Here is a 16,960-nt window from a genome sequence, read left to right on the forward strand (position 1 = left end):
CTTCGTCGTTGTTTGAATACCCAAGAGCTCGTGCTTTCGTTTGATTGCTTTGTACTGCTCGGAATACTGCATTGCGGTGCTTGGAGTGGCCCCCTTCAACACACAGATGTCGTACCACAGTTTCCGCTCTGAGAGGTCAGGCCATGGCTCATCACCCATGTGCCAACGGAAGAAGAAGTACATCGCAAGAGCGCCAAATGGACAACGGGTTACGTCCTTGTGACGCATGAATGTTGTCTGCTCAACGTTTCCATACTGGTTGCGCTTCGATTTGCGCCACACACAGCGGAACAGACTTGCACCATTGACGCCTTCGCCCTCGAATGAAACCAAACCAATCTCAGACAGCGTCAAGCGGCGCAGGTTGTCACCACGTGTACACAAGGCCAAAGACATCAGGTTGTCGGCACGATGTTTCAAGCCTTGTTCGATGCCGTCCATGAAGAACTTGTCGCTGATCTGCCGAAGTGCTGCAGGATCCACACAGTCTGCCATAGTTCCACGTCCTCGATCAGCGAACTCTGTGTTCTCCTTTTGAACCACCGCCATCTTCTTCTGCTTCAGCAGTTCCTTCACACTCGCCGGACGTATTGGGATGAGCGGGTTTTGCTTCAAGTCGAACTGAAACTTCCAAATGTCCATCAATGCATTTGCGTAAGCTGCCAAGGTGTGATAACCAATGATGCGCCCGCTGCCCTCGCCTTCGGTAGTTGACCCATCAGCATGTTCGCAAGCAAGCTAGTCCACCGCTTGTTGAGAATCATCATGCGATGTGCAGCATAGGAAATAATAGCATGGCAGACCAGCCCCTTAGGGGCTGGTCTGTGAACATTCCCGTCCACGCTTCCACGCAAATACGACTCCTGATTGGCTAAAACGTGAATTTTTCCGGATAACACAACCTCAAAAGCAGGAACGCCTGAGTTGAAGCAGGGATGATTCATCCCTGCTTTTGAGTGTCCGTTCCTGCTTTTGCACGCTTTCGATAGAAATTAAGAATTTTTTTTGATATATTTTCAGAATCCTCGAAAATAGTTCGGATAACATCCCTGCCTTAAAGCGTGGATGGTTTTTCACAGACCAGCCCCTTAGGGGCTGGTCTGTGGGGGAACATTTCCAACTGGTTGCAAGTGGATAGATGGTGTTCCAAAGGTGTAATAGACGTTTGTATTGCATGAGTGAGCAAAGCTACTGTACTGTCTGTACTAGTACTAGTACATCTGATATGAGATTACGTCCAATTTCTAATCAACATCTATGACAGCTGTACACTGTACAGTTCACGTGTTTGACGCCTTACCAGAAAGGATATGTAATTGAGTTTGGATTATCATACCAGAAAGGTTCGACCTTTACTTTGCTAAAGGTCTGTATTATATGTACCAGTACGAGCATGGTTAATTGAGTTTGGATTATCATTTTTGAGACATTCCTCCGCGGAGGGCCTGGTTCCGTGACACTTTTGGGGACTCTTTGATGGAGGGGTTCCTTTACTCCAAATTGCTATTAGTGTTTCTTAAGGAGGAGAATTAATCCAGTTTGTAGGACTCCACATCATGCCATTGGTGTTGATTGCTACCTGTAAAAGAGTGAAAATATCCATAGGCTGAAAACAGTTCCACATGATTTTATCCAGTTACCTCTCAAATCGCAAATGAAATTCCAGGTGATTGGTTGAAAATTTCAGCGTGATTGTTTTCTACCAATCATGTATCGTGGCACGGAACCACGATGTCACGAATAAATCATCTTTTGGCGTCATAAATAAATACTCACAGCATTCTTGCCAGAAAAACCTGCTAACGTTAGCGGGTTTTTAGACCACGAAGGAGGCAAGCTTATGCGGATAGTACGATCGTATGTCGCGCAGTGTATCAATCCACCGTACTGCAAGTGTTACTGTAAATGTAGATCCTTCATCCTTTGAATATGTGAGGAGGATGGAAAATAGCTCAGTGGTAGAGTATCGGTCTTTTAACTCAAAGGTCGCCGGTTCGATCCCCTCGCGGAGGAATGTCTTAAAAATGATAATCCAAATTCAATTAATCTTTGAATTTGTGATACAGCAACGTTAGTGGGTTTTTCTGGCAAGAATATCGGCCAGGCTGTTGGATATTTATGACGCCATAGCTGACTCGTCCATCCTAGCGGGTTAATGACAAGATCTGGATGTACAGTATGTCTGTTGTACACATCCCAACCATCCATTTGTTTAACCTTGGTACTTGGTGTGCTAGTGCAATCACAGTCTGACGTAAACGATTGGATTGACTTGGCTCTAGGTGAAAGACCATTCATTTTCCAATTTCCATCATGAAGTTCGCACTCCTTTTCGCTTTGACCGTGGCCGTCGCTGCCTTGGCTCAAGACCAAATTGTTCCAGCCAAAGTCGCATGGGGCGATGAGGTCCTAGACGACGGTTTCGAAATCGTCGGGGGCCAGGAAGCCCAATTCGGCAAGCACCTTTATGTGACTGGGGTCAAGGCGGCGTCCGTTAATGAGACCGTGTGCGGCGGCAGTCTGATCGCCCCCAATATCGTTTTGACAGCGGCGCATTGTTTGAGCTATCCTCTAGTTTCTGTGGTGGTGGGTACGCACTATTTAACCGGTTTTGCCGACGGGGAACAGGCCACTATCATCCAGAAATTCAAGCACCCCAAGAGTAGCGTCGACTTGGGCATCCTAATCTTGGACCACGACATCTCCATCACCCAACCTGTGGCAGTGTCGTTCGACTTCGTTGAGGCGGACGTGCTCACCTGGGTACGCGGCTGGGGATACGTCAAAGGAGTTGGCCCCCAATCGCAAGTGCTCAAGGAGGTCAGCCTCAAGACCTGGAACAACACAAGGACCTCAGCTGCGTTGTTACCCGTCCCAGTGACCGATACGATGTTGGGTGCTGGAGGGGTGGAAGGAGAAGACACGTGTACCGGCGACTCGGGGGGACCGTTGACCACCGAAGAAAACGGTGACGTGCGCTTGGTGGGGGTGGCCAGCTGGGGCATTAAATGTGGTGAGCTCGACATACCAGGTATCTATGCACGCGTCAGCGCTGCTCGTGACTTCATTAAACCGTACTTGCCGAAGTAAGTCAAGCTTGCGCGTGCCATAATGAAAGCGACATGGCCAACATACAACCCACTTAGTTGAACATACAACCGACTTCCTTATGGAAAGCCAAACTCGCTCGTTATAGTGTTTGTGGTAAACATCGTTAATTTGATGAATAACCAGTATTACGTAATGAGTATCATCTCGACTGTGTTACGATGCTTATTGCAGGATATGACCACGCCCATAGTACGCTATATTCAGTTTTTTGCCATGTTTGAGGTCACTTCACGCATGCGAAATAAGTGCAATCGCCACAACCCATATCTTGTTCTTTACCCGCAACCATGTCATCAGCTTTCATATTAACTGTAAATGCATCACGCCTAACAGTAAACGTGCGTTGCTGCGTAACTGGGTAAAACTTCATATTTATGACGAATCAAAACGTGGCATCTTTAAACTCGAAATCAGATTTTACAAATTTTGTCCAAAATAGAATGGAATACTTCGAAGTACTTCGAATTACATAAAATAACCGTCTGGATACCAAACAATACTCACGTTTCATTCGGATTCAAACTTGCGCGCCAAAACGATGCTCACGACCATGATGATCTTGATTCGTCGGCGGCGCCTTAAGCGACGTCGCATGATGTTGATGTCATAGCTGGTCTACCACTACACCTGTTGAAGACGTCAAAGCGGGTCTCCATCTTGTCGGGGGCTTTGTGGGTTGCCGAAATGCTACAAGAAAACGAGGATGCCTTCGAGGAGACTTTTCGAATGTCCCGTGATGCGTATGGTGGACTGTTGCAACGTGGTGGACTCAAAAGGACTCGGCGTACCTCATCACAAGAGCAACTCTACCTCTTCCTCTACTTTTGTGGGCACATGGCATCGTCGACCAACATGCAGCAGAGATTTCAACACTCCAGAGAAACAATCTCGAGACATTTGCTGTCGGCGTTGGCTGCTCTCCGTCGATTGTTACCGTTTTACATCCAACTGTCTCGCGACGACGCCCCATTGCACGACTTCATTGCTTCAAATCCCAAGCTTTTTCCATTCTTCAATAACTGCAGGATGGCTTTGGATGGAACTCGCGTTCCTGTCTGTGTGAGTGCAGCCGTTTCTGCTCCGTTCCATGGTCGCAAGAGTCTTACGACAAATGCTCTCGCGGCATGCGACCTCGATCTGGTGTTTACCTATGTGCTTGCGGGTTGGGAGGGCACTGCGGGTTATGGCAAGGTCTACGACGATGCGCTTCGAAAATGCCTGTCATTGTCGCCAACGAAGACGACTTGGGCGATACCGGTTATGCCCTCACGAACAAGTGCTTGACACCATACAGAGGCACGCGCTACCACCTTAAGGAATGGGGCATTGGCCGCTCGAAGCCACGGAAAAAGGAAGAGCTGTTCAATCTGCGTCATGCGCAGTTGCGGAACTGCATCGACAGAGATTCGGCATCCTGAAGATGCGATTTCAGGTCTTGTCACATGGGGTTCGGTATGACTACACGTTCCAAGTTGATGTTTTGCTCGCACTATGTGTGGTACACAATTTCATTCGACTACCTGGGATTCGAAACGATCGCTTTGAACAAGAAGCTGATGCACAAGTGGATCCGATCGAGCCTGGTCAAGAAAACACGACACACAAGCATGCTTCGTACCCGAAGAACCAGACGATGACGCAGCAAAGCAATGGCGTCATGGAATTGCACTTCAAATGTGGCGTCAATACCAAGAAACTAGGCTTATGAGAAGCCGCCAAAACGTTGAATGCGTCGTATGAGTCAATCAGAAATGAAATGAATTGATGGCTTCATTAATTTCGCAACTTCTGAACCTGGCGCAATATCGTGGTTTCGCGCAGAGCTGGCTGCATGGAAATTGCGTGGGTTTTGTTCTCCAAGACATCAAGTGCCAGCATCGTGTCTTCAACACTCAATACGCCCCCGAGTTCTTCTTGGAGTAGCTTGACTGCGCTTGAGGTTGGCGAGACAGGTATCGGCTTGATCATTTGGGCCATGAGTTCGAGTTCTCGCTCAGGCGAAGCCCCCATTCCCCGAAAACTCTGGAGCAACTGCGACGCCATCGTATGCCGTTGAAGCTTGTTCGGTGGCTTTCCACTCTCGCCGTAAGATGATCGACGGCCGGTACCATCCTCTTTGCTTTGGACATCGTCTTGTTCCGACGCTTGATCGTTGTCCAGCGCGACATCGTCCATTCGCCCTTCATCGTCCACAGAAGCGTTGCTTGGAGGAGGGTCTGTAGATGCAACGTCATGAAACCCACGCGCCAACGTTCCGCGGAAAAGAGCCTCACACAGCTCAAACTGTGGAACGCGTTTGTGGCGCCATGCTCCCCACTGTCTTTGCTTGCCATCGAGGAATACCTCCGACGTTGTTGATCGACACTCGACTTGACACGTTGTTGACTCCCAACCCATACCACTGCTGTTGACAATCTTTGCAATGACTGAGTACGTCCCCTTGATGGTATCGTGCCGCGTCTTGAGTTGTTGCAACATGAAGGGAACGACTTGTCCGTGCTGTTCGTTCAGTTTCTTGAGGACCTCTTGCCAGGCCTCCTTCTTGTTGCGCTCCAAGCTCGTTTTCCCACGACGACGGCTTGGTGGACGAGCTCTTTCAACCAGGTGATGTCCAGTTCGTCCGTCCAAAGGCCCATCTGTGTGCTGTGGTTGCTGCGGTTTTCGAAATACTTCGAAGTACGCCGATTTGACAGAACATTGATGTTCACATGGACTGTCTTTATTTTGGTCCATTTTTTAATGCCATACATAATACGTGAACTTTTTTGCTATAATTTTGTAATATTTCCTTTGGATTTTGTGGTATCCAGACGAAACAACTTCGCGACTTTGTCATTTCACCATTTTATGGAGATTTTCCTATTTTTTGCCATAATTCGTGGCATCCAGAGGAGCCCTAAGGATCGTGCTGTGGGATGGCAGTCCGGCTCGCAATAGGTGCAATAGTTCCTCTCCACGCGGACCCAAAACTGCTAGGCCTTATGCCCGTTCCCCTGAGACTCATCTTGGGATGCGTTCAACCACGAACTCACAAGCTGGCAGTCCTCGTCAGTGGTTAAGTTCACATCCCGCAAAGTGTCAGTACTTGTATGGAAATGCCCATGCTCAAATACATGCGTTTTATTGGTGGAAATATGATTATTTGAGGTTTATGATTGGCTCCTTTATTTTGCCGTCGGCTGGTGACAAAACGGTAAAAATATGTCGTTTATGGTAGATACCGTCGCACCGTTGGGGTTGCCAAAACGGCATATTTTACCGTTTACCGTCGCACCATTGGGGATGCCCTTAAAGCGATCTGTTGTATGAGCTGGACGCGTTTGAAAATCAACGCTCGTGAAACACTAAGAGCGATGGTCGTTGTAGCCGTGTAACATGCGCATTTGTCATGACGTCGCTTCAACATTACGTCGACTCGGTGCTTCTTGCAGGGGCGCTCACAGTGATGGAGGTTTGTCGTGGGTTTTGTTCTGCGGCCATCGAAATGTTCACCACAGGACTGTTCTATGACCACCAGCAATCCTCTAAACGTAGCCCCTATGTGGGCCCTGACAACACTCCGGCTCAAACTCCAGCCCGCTGATGGAAACAAGCTTGGATTAGTGTCAAGGCCATCGGCATCATCTCCAGCGACAAAGAGGGGAATATTGCTACGTATGCCCTGCAAGTTACGTCGCCATCATGTGTCGTCGCAGTCCAAACATGGAAACGGTTCTCCGAGTTTGCGCATTTCGTAGATCACATCAAGGCGAGTGGACCTGCAACGTTACGAACGCTTCCGTTGTTGCCCCCCAACTCGTTGCGACGGAGGTTTGACCAAATATTTCTAGATCGACGACGAGAAGGGCTGGATCGGTTTATACAATTCATCGCTGCAGACCCCGGCCTACTTTGCACTGGATTGAGTCAGGCGCTTCTGTGGCCTTGCGACAGCTCGTCCTGAATGGTATTAATAGGTCGATAAAAGGACCCCTCCAAACGACCCAGACGAACGAATCTAGTTCCCAGTCGGTGGTGTTGACCTACAGGAGTGGAATTGTGTGATCGCGACCCTCACTTCTAGAACGAAGTGATCAAGAAGGTGCCAACCGACTAGTGCTGCGCGCCGTGAAGGCGCTGCTCAGCGAAATGAAGCTGACGAATGGCCGCATATGTTGCCCCTCGTTCAAGGCGCCCTCAACCATCAGCCGGCGGACCGGCTGGGAGGAATTGCGCCTGTGACAGCGTTTACCTGCCTGCCAGCCAAGACCCCGCTGGCAGGATTTGTCCACCAGTCCAACGAAGTTTACGTTGCGGACTGGCTTGGCGCCGCCCGTCAGAAACATGTGACGGACCTCAAGTGGCGCTTGGAGAAATGTACCGCAACGTGGCGGTGCGAAGCGACAAGTTGCGTCAGCAAGCACGTGGACGCCGCGACCGAAAATCCCAAGTGAAGTTTGCTTGTCGGAGCAGTCGTCAACCGTCCGACAAAATTGGCTCTGCATTGGCGCGGACCCTTCCAAGTGACCAGAGTCATCACAGACCATGTGATGGTAACTTAGCAGCTGGTGCCACCGTACGAAGTCACGGTCCATCAAGCATGCCGATTGAAGATGTACCACGAAGGTGGTAGAGAGGTGACCGAAGACCTCGAGGCGCAGATCGCGTTCGGCGATGACGGATTTCACGTGGAGCGCCTCGACGAAGCGCGATGCGTGGATGGCCAACACCAATGGCTCGTACTGCACGATGCAGAATCACCCTGAGAACCTGCGGCGAATTTGCTGAACGACATTCCAGTCGTATTTCGCAAGTGGACGGCGGCCAACAACGAAGTCCCTGCCGTGGACGCCCTTATCAAGACACTGGACTTTCCGTGAAAGGGGAAGTGTTCTGCAGCGTGCAGTGTAATTGGGTCGCGCGTTAGTTTGACCCATTGCAGACACACACACTCTGTGTGTGTGCCGTGTCAAAGGTTTCGATACCTTAGTGGAGGTACTGAGTATTTTAGTGAATGGTAGTCAGTAGGCGCCTCGTGGCGTGTTTAACCTCATTAATGTCAGTGTGTATATTTTCTGCCTTGACGATGGTCCCGTGGCCGAAAGCCGAGAAAAAACTCGAGACAATATAAGTTCTAAGCATGCTATATTCCTTTGGTTCTTTGACTACTACTCTCACCTAACCTTGCGTTATACGCATATACTGACGGATTCAGCAATGGTAATCTGTGTATCTTCACTGACCACCGAGCCGACAACTGTAGCCTTTCGAGAACACAAAATCGAGCACTGCATACTAGAATACTACTTCAATTCCTACAAAAAATGGCCTAAACTCTCGTCTAACTCGACGCTACACGTGTCTACTTATTATATAACGTTATGGCGTAGATGACGTGGATTCTCATCAGCACCCCGAGCGGCCATGGTCGCAACACGGCAATACAGTTTTTCATGGGTAGAATCCGAGAATTCATGTATGCTGACCTATAAGGCGAATCGACTTACAGCTGCGGGTGAGAATAAGGATGAGTTGCCAAAACGTCTCTACTGTTAGCTTTGACACAACTATCCAACTCTACAACTGTTGCTATGGAGCACACTAGTAAGGGGAAGTTCCAAGTTGTTTTCAGAAATAGCACGAACCAATCAGATTCATTTCTACCTCTTTCTTTTTCTCGATTTAGAAAAAGGCGTCAATGACCTCGTTTTGCTATTTTGGTGTGGTGATGTACATTCCAAGTAAAAACAAGAGTTGATTGGTCAAAGCAAACGAGAAACTTGACATGAGGTCAGAGTTGGTGGTCACGACAGCTGCAATGGTGGCGGCAATCATCGCCATGACGGACGGACGCTCTGATTGACACTCACCAACACAACGGTTCAGTATCCGCACAGACACCTGGGCTTGGTGTAAGACGACGAAGAGTTTGATCGTTGGTTTCACAGACATTTCTGATGCAGCCGAGCGGCGTTTGATGCGATTGTGACCAGAGTCCAAGCCAGATGGGGCCAGCGTCACGAGCCCTTGCATCACACGCTATCTTCTCCATCCGTGACAGGGTTACCGTGACGATTCACTACCTGCCTGACGCATGGAGGTAGTTGCCGAGTTGGATGCACACAGTCAGACTTAGTCTTGCCAGTTCCGGCCAAGTCTTTGGCATGTCAAAAACACGATCACACGCATACGTCCAAGAAGTAACGTAGGTTATTTTGACGTTCCTGCACGAGGTCATCCACCTGCCAATGTCGAACGATGAATAGACAAGTAACACCGAGGTGTTCGAGAGCATGTGTGGGGTGCCGAACGTTGTGGGTGTCCTCGACGGGTCGCTTGTGAAAGTCAAGCGATTTGCCGACCATGATGGATGGTACTACCGCAAGGGATTTCCTGCGTTCAATGGTAGAGCATTGGATACCAACTCGATTATATTATGCGCAAGTTGTAGGTGTTGTCGACCATAACCTGAAGTTCATTCCCGTCTATCCCCGAAGTACTCAACGAGAGAATCCCAATACGTTGGTAGGTCAAACGGTCGTTCCGTCGCATTTCCAGTTTCGTTGTCCATCGACCACCGAAGCGTGGAGAACTCTGACTTGATGGCTTGGAACTTGTTCTTCAACTTTGGCACCTCGACCGCTGTCATCATCTTGAGATTGAACGCCAAGGCGGTTGCCATAAGTGCTCTCTCTGTATTGTTCAAAAGTAGAAATGACCACTTCCATAAGTGCTCTCTCTGTATTGTTCAAAAGTAGAAATGACCACTTCATGATGTGCTGACGGCTTTGACCGCGAAAACCTTTGACCGCGAAAACCAATCATCCAATCAATCACGACAAATTTGCCGCAATAAAAATCGATGATATGGTCGTTGGCCAATGAAAACGTCGAATCCACTTAAGTCAAAATTGTTAACAATTGCAGAAATTGACTTCAAATCTTGGACACTATACTTGGGACCAAATTTCTTTCGTTTTTGATTTACCAAATAAAATCTACTCGGAACTCGCCCTAAACAACACTTACCTTGTTCAACGCATGAACTGCTGAAATGCTTACCCAGGAATAAAACTGACATTTCACGAGTCATTTGACATTTAGGATGAGTTGACATGGGCTCTGCACAAGCATGCGAGAGTGGCTGCGTTATGTACCAAGTAATGTACTCTACAGTAGTTCTACTGTGAACGATGGAATGCAACCCCCACCGAAGATTTAAGTGTGTCACATCAAAATTTATCCAATCATATTGGATTTCCAAAATACCTCACGTTTATTGGCGGAATTATTATTCTTCGCACCGGCGCGCTTTTCAAATATATATATATACACCTGCGGGTTACAAAGTCTTCACACAATCACCACACACAACCAAACGTGCGTCTTGCACAATATCCGATTTCAACTAAGCTCCAAGCCATTGGTCTCCTCGAGACTATTTCTTGCCGCGAGGTGACTAGAGCAATGATAGTCCCTCAACGTACTGTTCGCAGCTGGCAGGACCAGCATTTCGAGCTGCTGGCGTAGTATGGCAACAAGAAGTACAACAAGCTTTATCCACGTGGTCGCTACGAAGTTTCCCTGGCCCTCCAGGTTTAGTTGAATTCATAAGCCATGTACGGGATAACGAACGTGCTCTAACCACCACACATATGATTTCGTGGATCAAGTTGAACCAAAGAGACTGACTACTTAGCTACATCGCTACTAAGAAGCCAATTGCAGCCTACAGCTCGTTGCTCAAGCTCCTTCAATGCTTCTGCAAGCGGCACGTCTTTCACGCCAACGACTCACCAAGAGCAAGTTGAAGCAAACAGTGCTGGTTGAGGTCCACGAGGAATTTGCCAACGACTTCCACCACGAGTACGCCTCCTTCTCTAAGGACTGTGTGTTTAACTTGAACGAGACTGTAATGTACTACGACCTACCGCCCAGCTACATCTGATCCGCTCGTGGCGAAAGCTCCAAGATATCTTCCGGCGAGAAGATTCCATGTATATGACGGCTGTCCTCACCCTGCGGGCCGATGGATCAAAACTGCCGTTGCTCTTCATCATGCGTGGAGCCCCTGGAGGTCGGATCCAATCGACTGAATTCCCTACATTTTCAAACAAACATCACTATGCCGTGCAAGAGAAGGCGTGGATCGATAGCTGTGTGTGGGCTTACAGTCAGTACCTGCGCGACGTCTTGGGGGAGTCCATGAACAGCCATCTGTCATTCTCATGGACAATTTCGAGCGTCACGTGTCTGACGAGTCCTACAAGATCATGCATGAAGAACTTGGAGCTCACCTATTCTCATTCCGCCCAATTCGACGTCTGTATGTCAGCCTCTGGAGTAATGACGCCATTCAAGCGCAACCTACTCAAGCACTGGTTTTTGGAAGAGCAAATCGTTGGCGATGATGAAGATCCATTCTCACTTACTGCTAGGCAAAAGCGCACGGCCATGGTGAAACGTTCTATCGCTGCTTGGGACATAGTCTCTGAAGACGTGATCTGTCAAAGCTTTCGAAGGACATAGTTGGTTGATATTCGATTCAAGTAAAAAAGTTGATTTGGTTATATTTTATTGCATACAACTAAATAGGTATTTAAATACATTAGATGTATTAAAAGAAGTTCGATGCGCCCAAGGCTCTCTCAAGACACACAACGTGTTCTACCACTGCGCTATCGCGTCAAACGCTTACGCTTGTGCATCATTTTGGTTCTTGTCGAAGGTTTTTCTTCCTTTTCCTTATAATGTTGATGACCTTTAATTGATTGCAACGTTGCAGCTATGAAGCCGAATTCCTTGCTACATGATATGTGGAATTTTATCTCCTCATGAATTGAATCTTTTTTTGTTGAAATTGGCTGTGATAGGCTTACAGTCCACAAGGGCATCGAGGGGACCAGGATATAAAAATTTATAACATTTTGCAGAGGATAAATTATAATGCTCACAGGCATCCTAAACCTGCCGAAATACAATATCGAAATATATAGCATTATAAGGGCCCGTCTGGATGCCACCCACCAATATTATGGGATATTGGAATATTGAATAAAAAACATTTTTCTACATTGCAGGAAATTCTTGGGTTTCAAGATCCAAGAGTGATTTTGGGTGGTGTGTCTGGATGCCATAGAATTAAAGAAAGTTCGTAAATGAACATCCAATCAGAGGATAGCGCAGAGCCGCAGGGACTTCGTCCACCCAGAGAAGACCACTGAGGATGGACGTCCTCTTTGGTGTCTTGTGGACGAAGGCGAGGTAGTGGTACTCCATCTGTCTGGCGAAGAGTTCCTTGGCCAGGCGACGACGTAGGAAAGGCAATCACGATGGCCTTTCTCATTCCGAAATGCCCAGCCAATTCAACGCGCACTGTCAATGTCGTATTCTACTCATGAGTAGAATATTATTTCTTGTAGTTTTCACGATATTTCTGATAAAATTATGGAATATAACTTGGTCAACAAATGGCACCCAGACACGCCAAATTGAAGTCGCTGAGATTCTTGAATATTTTGCAAAATTATCGCGATATTTCTCAATAAAAGTGGTATCCAGACGGGCCCTAAAGAAATTAATTACGCGAGGTAAATGAACTAATCATCACTCCCACTACATTCGCTTGATGACGAAGTGTCATCGTTGGTGGACATGTCGCTGTTCCTATCTTCATTACAGCCATCTGCCTCCACTCCTTCGGCCTCACGAAGAGCTCGGTCGAGGTCAAGAAGCTTGCCGTCGACGATTTGATGGTGTTGCAGATCGCGTCAGAGTCCAACTCGAAGAATGCCCACTCAAGGCGTTCGTAAACATCTTGAAAGGTCGTGATTGAGGTATATGCACGTCCAACTGTTCCCTTGACGTTTGCCCACACCATTTCGATAGGTTGAAGCTCCGAGAAACAGGCACAGCGTAGACAACATGATGGGCACGAGCCCGCGCCATTGCAACAGCAACAGGTGGGACATGCTCGTCGAGGTGTTTCTTCAGTGTCTTCCAAATCGTGGACTTTAGGTCAGTAGGCGCGACATCCGTCAGCATGTTGTCGACACACGCTTGATACAGGTCGCTCTTCTTCCTCGTTCCCTTGGGTGTCGACTGTGGCTTCCCCTTGTGGTACTTGGCGTTGTCCATGACGAAAACGGCCGATGACCACCTCAGCTCCTCGACTTCGTCCAGCAGCTTTCCGAACCAGTCCACGAAGTACACATGGTTATGCATACAATGGTAATATTTAACAACCTTGCCATTATTTTTCCCACCAACAAAGATGTCTGGACCGAGTAGGTGGGACACATCCGATCCGTCATCGAGTATTCCGGCAATGAAGCAGTATTGGCGGCCCTTATGTTTCGGCTTGGTGACGTCGTCAGTCGGATCGTACAAGCTGCCTCGGTGCCGACAGTAGTGGTGGTGGATGACGCTTTCGTCATGGTAGACCAGTCCACGGGGGCTAATCGTCACAGTAGGTAACATGATTCCAACGTAGGAATCTCTAGCCTCTTCATGCCCCTTTGATATTCGATAGACAGTTGTTCCCGAGCGCTTGCCGCGTGCATAGCCTTGCTTGGCTAAGAAGACTTGTACGACGCACGACAGGCAGCATAGTCCTTGACCCGGCCATCATCGATAGCGACAACATGATGGTCAACGAGGTACGACAAGACATCTTTGGCAACGGTGCGAGTACGGGTAACACATCGGTCACGGATGAACCTCTGCACAAGCGCACGAACAGCATGGGTGTTGGGAACACGCGAGTGCTGATTAGTGGTGTTGGGTCGAAGTTAGGCGACCGATAGGTTGTCAGTGGCCAAGTACTCGGCAAGGACACCTTTGACTGTTTTGCGAGCTCGTCCAAGCAGTTGGGAAATAGCACTAGCGACGTTTTCTGTACTCGCCTCGCTGAGTGTTGCTTGGAGCCAAAGTATGTCCATCTTCTCGTCAAACGTCAGGCGTAGCCTGACGAATGTTTTGATGCGTTGTAACGTCGCCGCGTCCATTTGCACTGTATCAAAACTCGTTTTCCGTCATAAGTTCGTAATTAAATTATTTAATATTATATTTTAAATGACTAAAAACCTTTCGAAGAATATTACGGTTTAGAAGAATCTATGGATTTAGCTTTAAATACTCATTTAATTGTTACTACTTGGATTTCTAGTGTGAATTTTCGTCCTAGTGCGTTAAAAAGAGTGGGAAACGCTAGAGCCAATCAGGACGGACACTTAGCCATTTATTTGGCGAAAAACGGAATAGAATTGACAGAGATAGATCAAAAATAGTGATTTTGTATGTAATTTGTTCAACTTTTTTGACCGATGTGTATCGTTGAGAGCCATTGAGTTATAAAGGTTCGTCAATGCTGGGAAGTAATTTAATTTTTCTACACTCCCTCCTTCTGATATAAATTGTATTTCACGAGTAATGATCTTCATGTGAACATTCTAGTATAATTCTGGCAGTCTCTCAATCATATTGAGCAATCTATTGCTTTTCAGACTTTGGCAGTGACATAATCTCCTTCCGTGAGGACAGACAAATTGGATGCACTTTATATCATGGAAATTGACCAAATCCATTCCAAAAAACTTTTGCTGGTCCCCTCGATCCACCCGCGGACTGTTAAATAGTTTTCGAAGTTAATGACCAATAAGACGGCACAATTCACTCTGAACTCGAAGATAAGGTGGGCGTTGCATCCCATCGTTTCCAGTACTCGTGCAACACGATTTCGTGAAAAATACTAGAAATTTTAAGACTTACAGTTGAAGTGGGATAAATGGGCAAATCAGGACGACTAAAAGTGGGGAGCAAGCGTAATACTGGGTGGCTATATCAGCCCCATGAGATTAATTGTCTGTCTCGAAGACTCAAAAATGACCCATAGTTTAATCAAAATACTACCTCCAGACGGAAATAGAAGTACCATTTGAAAATCAACCAAGGACGGAAATAGAAGTGCGATAGCAGAGACCCTAGAAATATTATAAATATAAAGATTAAGTCATACAATTACCCACATAATATTTTGTTTATTAATATTGCATTTTGATACAAAGACTCATACAAATTTACATTTCCATCCATAGACATATTCTTTATTCACCCTGGTCGTCGATGTCAAGTGATTCCAATGCTGTGAATCGATTGCTAGTGATGTGTAGGTAGGATTAGGCTCAAACAGAACAAAAATATCTGCCCATTTAGTAGAGCTATGTAACTTTTTTCATGACGACGAAGCGATTTTGCGCTTGGGAAGCGGCATATCATTCAATCCTTCAATCATGCAATGACTTTTCTGTTTGCGATCCCACAAACGAAGAAGTATATGTAGCATGGAACCAGTGAACACAGTTTTGTGATTTAGCGGACTAAGGAACTACAAGCACTGAAGGAGGGCTCTTTTTAGATGTAGACATCCACGATGAATGCCAAATTCTGCATTTGGACAGGTGTCCTGTGGCTAAGTACTGTTCTATGCGTACAGTAGTTCGATTACTCAGGAAGACGTAATACGACATGTTCGTGATAAGAAGAAAGTTACGAGTCATTCAGTGCAAGTTTATGTTTGATTTGCAAATGCACGATCTTCTTTCACGTGAAATACCCGATGCCGATGAAGCACAGGAGGGCGGTGCCCCACATCCAGGCGAAACCTTCAGAGCTCTTCATGACTCCTTCCCCCATGTTGTACAAGCAAAGCGAATCGAATAATGAGCTTCCCAGACCCTTAATCACCTTCACACCTGGCTCACAGCCTGGCATGGTAATCTGGAGCATGCCATGCAGTGCTCTGTCGTATTTATATCATTTTGAATAAAAGTACACGTCTGATCCTCATATATATTATCAGTATTTTGCAATACAATATGTCATATACGACGTACAATTATATAACGGTATGCTTCATTCTGAAACGAAGAAAGTATATATAAGTATGTTTCAAAGGATCTAGTGATACATTTAAGATATATGTATATATATCGTGAATTATATATATATACACCTGTATATTATTATTCTGCAGCGTACAGAGCAATTGGGTCCGCGTAGGTTTGACCCATTGCTAACACACACACTCTGTGTGTGTGCCGTGTCAAACGCGTTTAACCTCACTAATGTCAGTGGACATAGGACCTTCGTCAAGGTAGCAAATATACACACTGACATTAATGAGGTTAAACACGCCACGAGGCGCCTACTGACTACCATTCACTAAAATACTCAGTACCTCCACTAAGGTATCGAAACCTTTGACACGGCACACACACAGAGTGTGTGTGTCTGCAATGGGTCAAACTAACGCGCGACCCAATTACACTGCACGCTGCAGAACACTTCCCCTTTCACGGAAAGTCCAGTGTCTTGATAAGGGCGTCCACGGCAGGGACTTCGTTGTTGGCCGCCGTCCACTTGCGAAATACGACTGGAATGTCGTTCAGCAAATTCGCCGCAGGTTCTCAGGGTGATTCTGCATCGTGCAGTACGAGCCATTGGTGTTGGCCATCCACGCATCGCGCTTCGTCGAGGCGCTCCACGTGAAATCCGTCATCGCCGAACGCGATCTGCGCCTCGAGGTCTTCGGTCACCTCTCTACCACCTTCGTGGTACATCTTCAATCGGCATGCTTGATGGACCGTGACTTCGTACGGTGGCACCAGCTGCTAAGTTACCATCACATGGTCTGTGATGACTCTGGTCACTTGGAAGGGTCCGCGCCAATGCAGAGCCAATTTTGTCGGACGGTTGACGACTGCTCCGACAAGCAAACTTCACTTGGGATTTTCGGTCGCGGCGTCCACGTGCTTGCTGACGCAACTTGTCGCTTCGCACCGCCACGTTGCGGTACATTTCTCCAAGCGCG

The 16,960-nt window shown here is 47.2% G+C and overlaps 4 protein-coding genes and 1 pseudogene across 5 annotated transcripts; 2 read left to right on the top strand and 3 right to left on the bottom strand.

The window, feature by feature from the left end:
* Positions 1-209: 209 nt before the first annotated feature.
* On the bottom strand, positions 210-305 carry H257_14255 (hypothetical protein; the record flags this gene model as incomplete). The annotated part of the gene is made up of 1 exon (XM_009842022.1): positions 210-305. One exon carries the CDS (start codon positions 303-305, stop codon positions 210-212), a length of 96 nt encoding a protein of 31 aa, XP_009840324.1.
* Positions 306-1,943: 1,638 nt separating this feature from the next.
* Positions 1,944-2,008, top strand: H257_14256 (annotated as a pseudogene). The gene has a single exon. The product of its transcript is annotated as a tRNA-OTHER (tRNA).
* Positions 2,009-2,313: 305 nt separating this feature from the next.
* On the top strand, positions 2,314-4,529 carry H257_14257 (hypothetical protein; the record flags this gene model as incomplete). The annotated part of the gene is made up of 3 exons (XM_009842023.1): positions 2,314-3,031; positions 3,722-4,273; positions 4,351-4,529. The coding sequence occupies 3 exons, from the start codon at positions 2,314-2,316 to the stop codon at positions 4,527-4,529; spliced, it is 1,449 nt and encodes a 482-aa protein (XP_009840325.1).
* Positions 4,530-4,851: 322 nt separating this feature from the next.
* Positions 4,852-5,756, bottom strand: H257_14258 (hypothetical protein). Its single transcript, XM_009842024.1, has one exon. It carries the CDS (start codon positions 5,587-5,589, stop codon positions 4,885-4,887), a length of 705 nt encoding a protein of 234 aa, XP_009840326.1. The 5' UTR covers positions 5,590-5,756; the 3' UTR covers positions 4,852-4,884.
* Positions 5,757-12,432: 6,676 nt separating this feature from the next.
* Positions 12,433-13,569, bottom strand: H257_14259 (hypothetical protein; the record flags this gene model as incomplete). The annotated part of the gene is made up of 2 exons (XM_009842025.1): positions 12,433-12,465; positions 12,937-13,569. 2 exons carry the CDS (start codon positions 13,567-13,569, stop codon positions 12,433-12,435), a joined length of 666 nt encoding a protein of 221 aa, XP_009840327.1.
* Between the last annotated feature and the right edge of the window lie 3,391 nt (positions 13,570-16,960).

Source organism: Aphanomyces astaci (genome assembly GCF_000520075.1).
Source record: "Aphanomyces astaci strain APO3 unplaced genomic scaffold supercont1.55, whole genome shotgun sequence".
NCBI classification, from domain to species: domain Eukaryota; phylum Oomycota; class Saprolegniomycetes; order Saprolegniales; family Verrucalvaceae; genus Aphanomyces; species Aphanomyces astaci.

Bases quoted from the DNA above. Each gene is read 5' to 3' on its own strand.
- H257_14258 (XM_009842024.1), bottom strand. From the start codon at position 5,589: ATGTTGCAACAACTCAAGACGCGGCACGATACCATCAAGGGGACGTAC.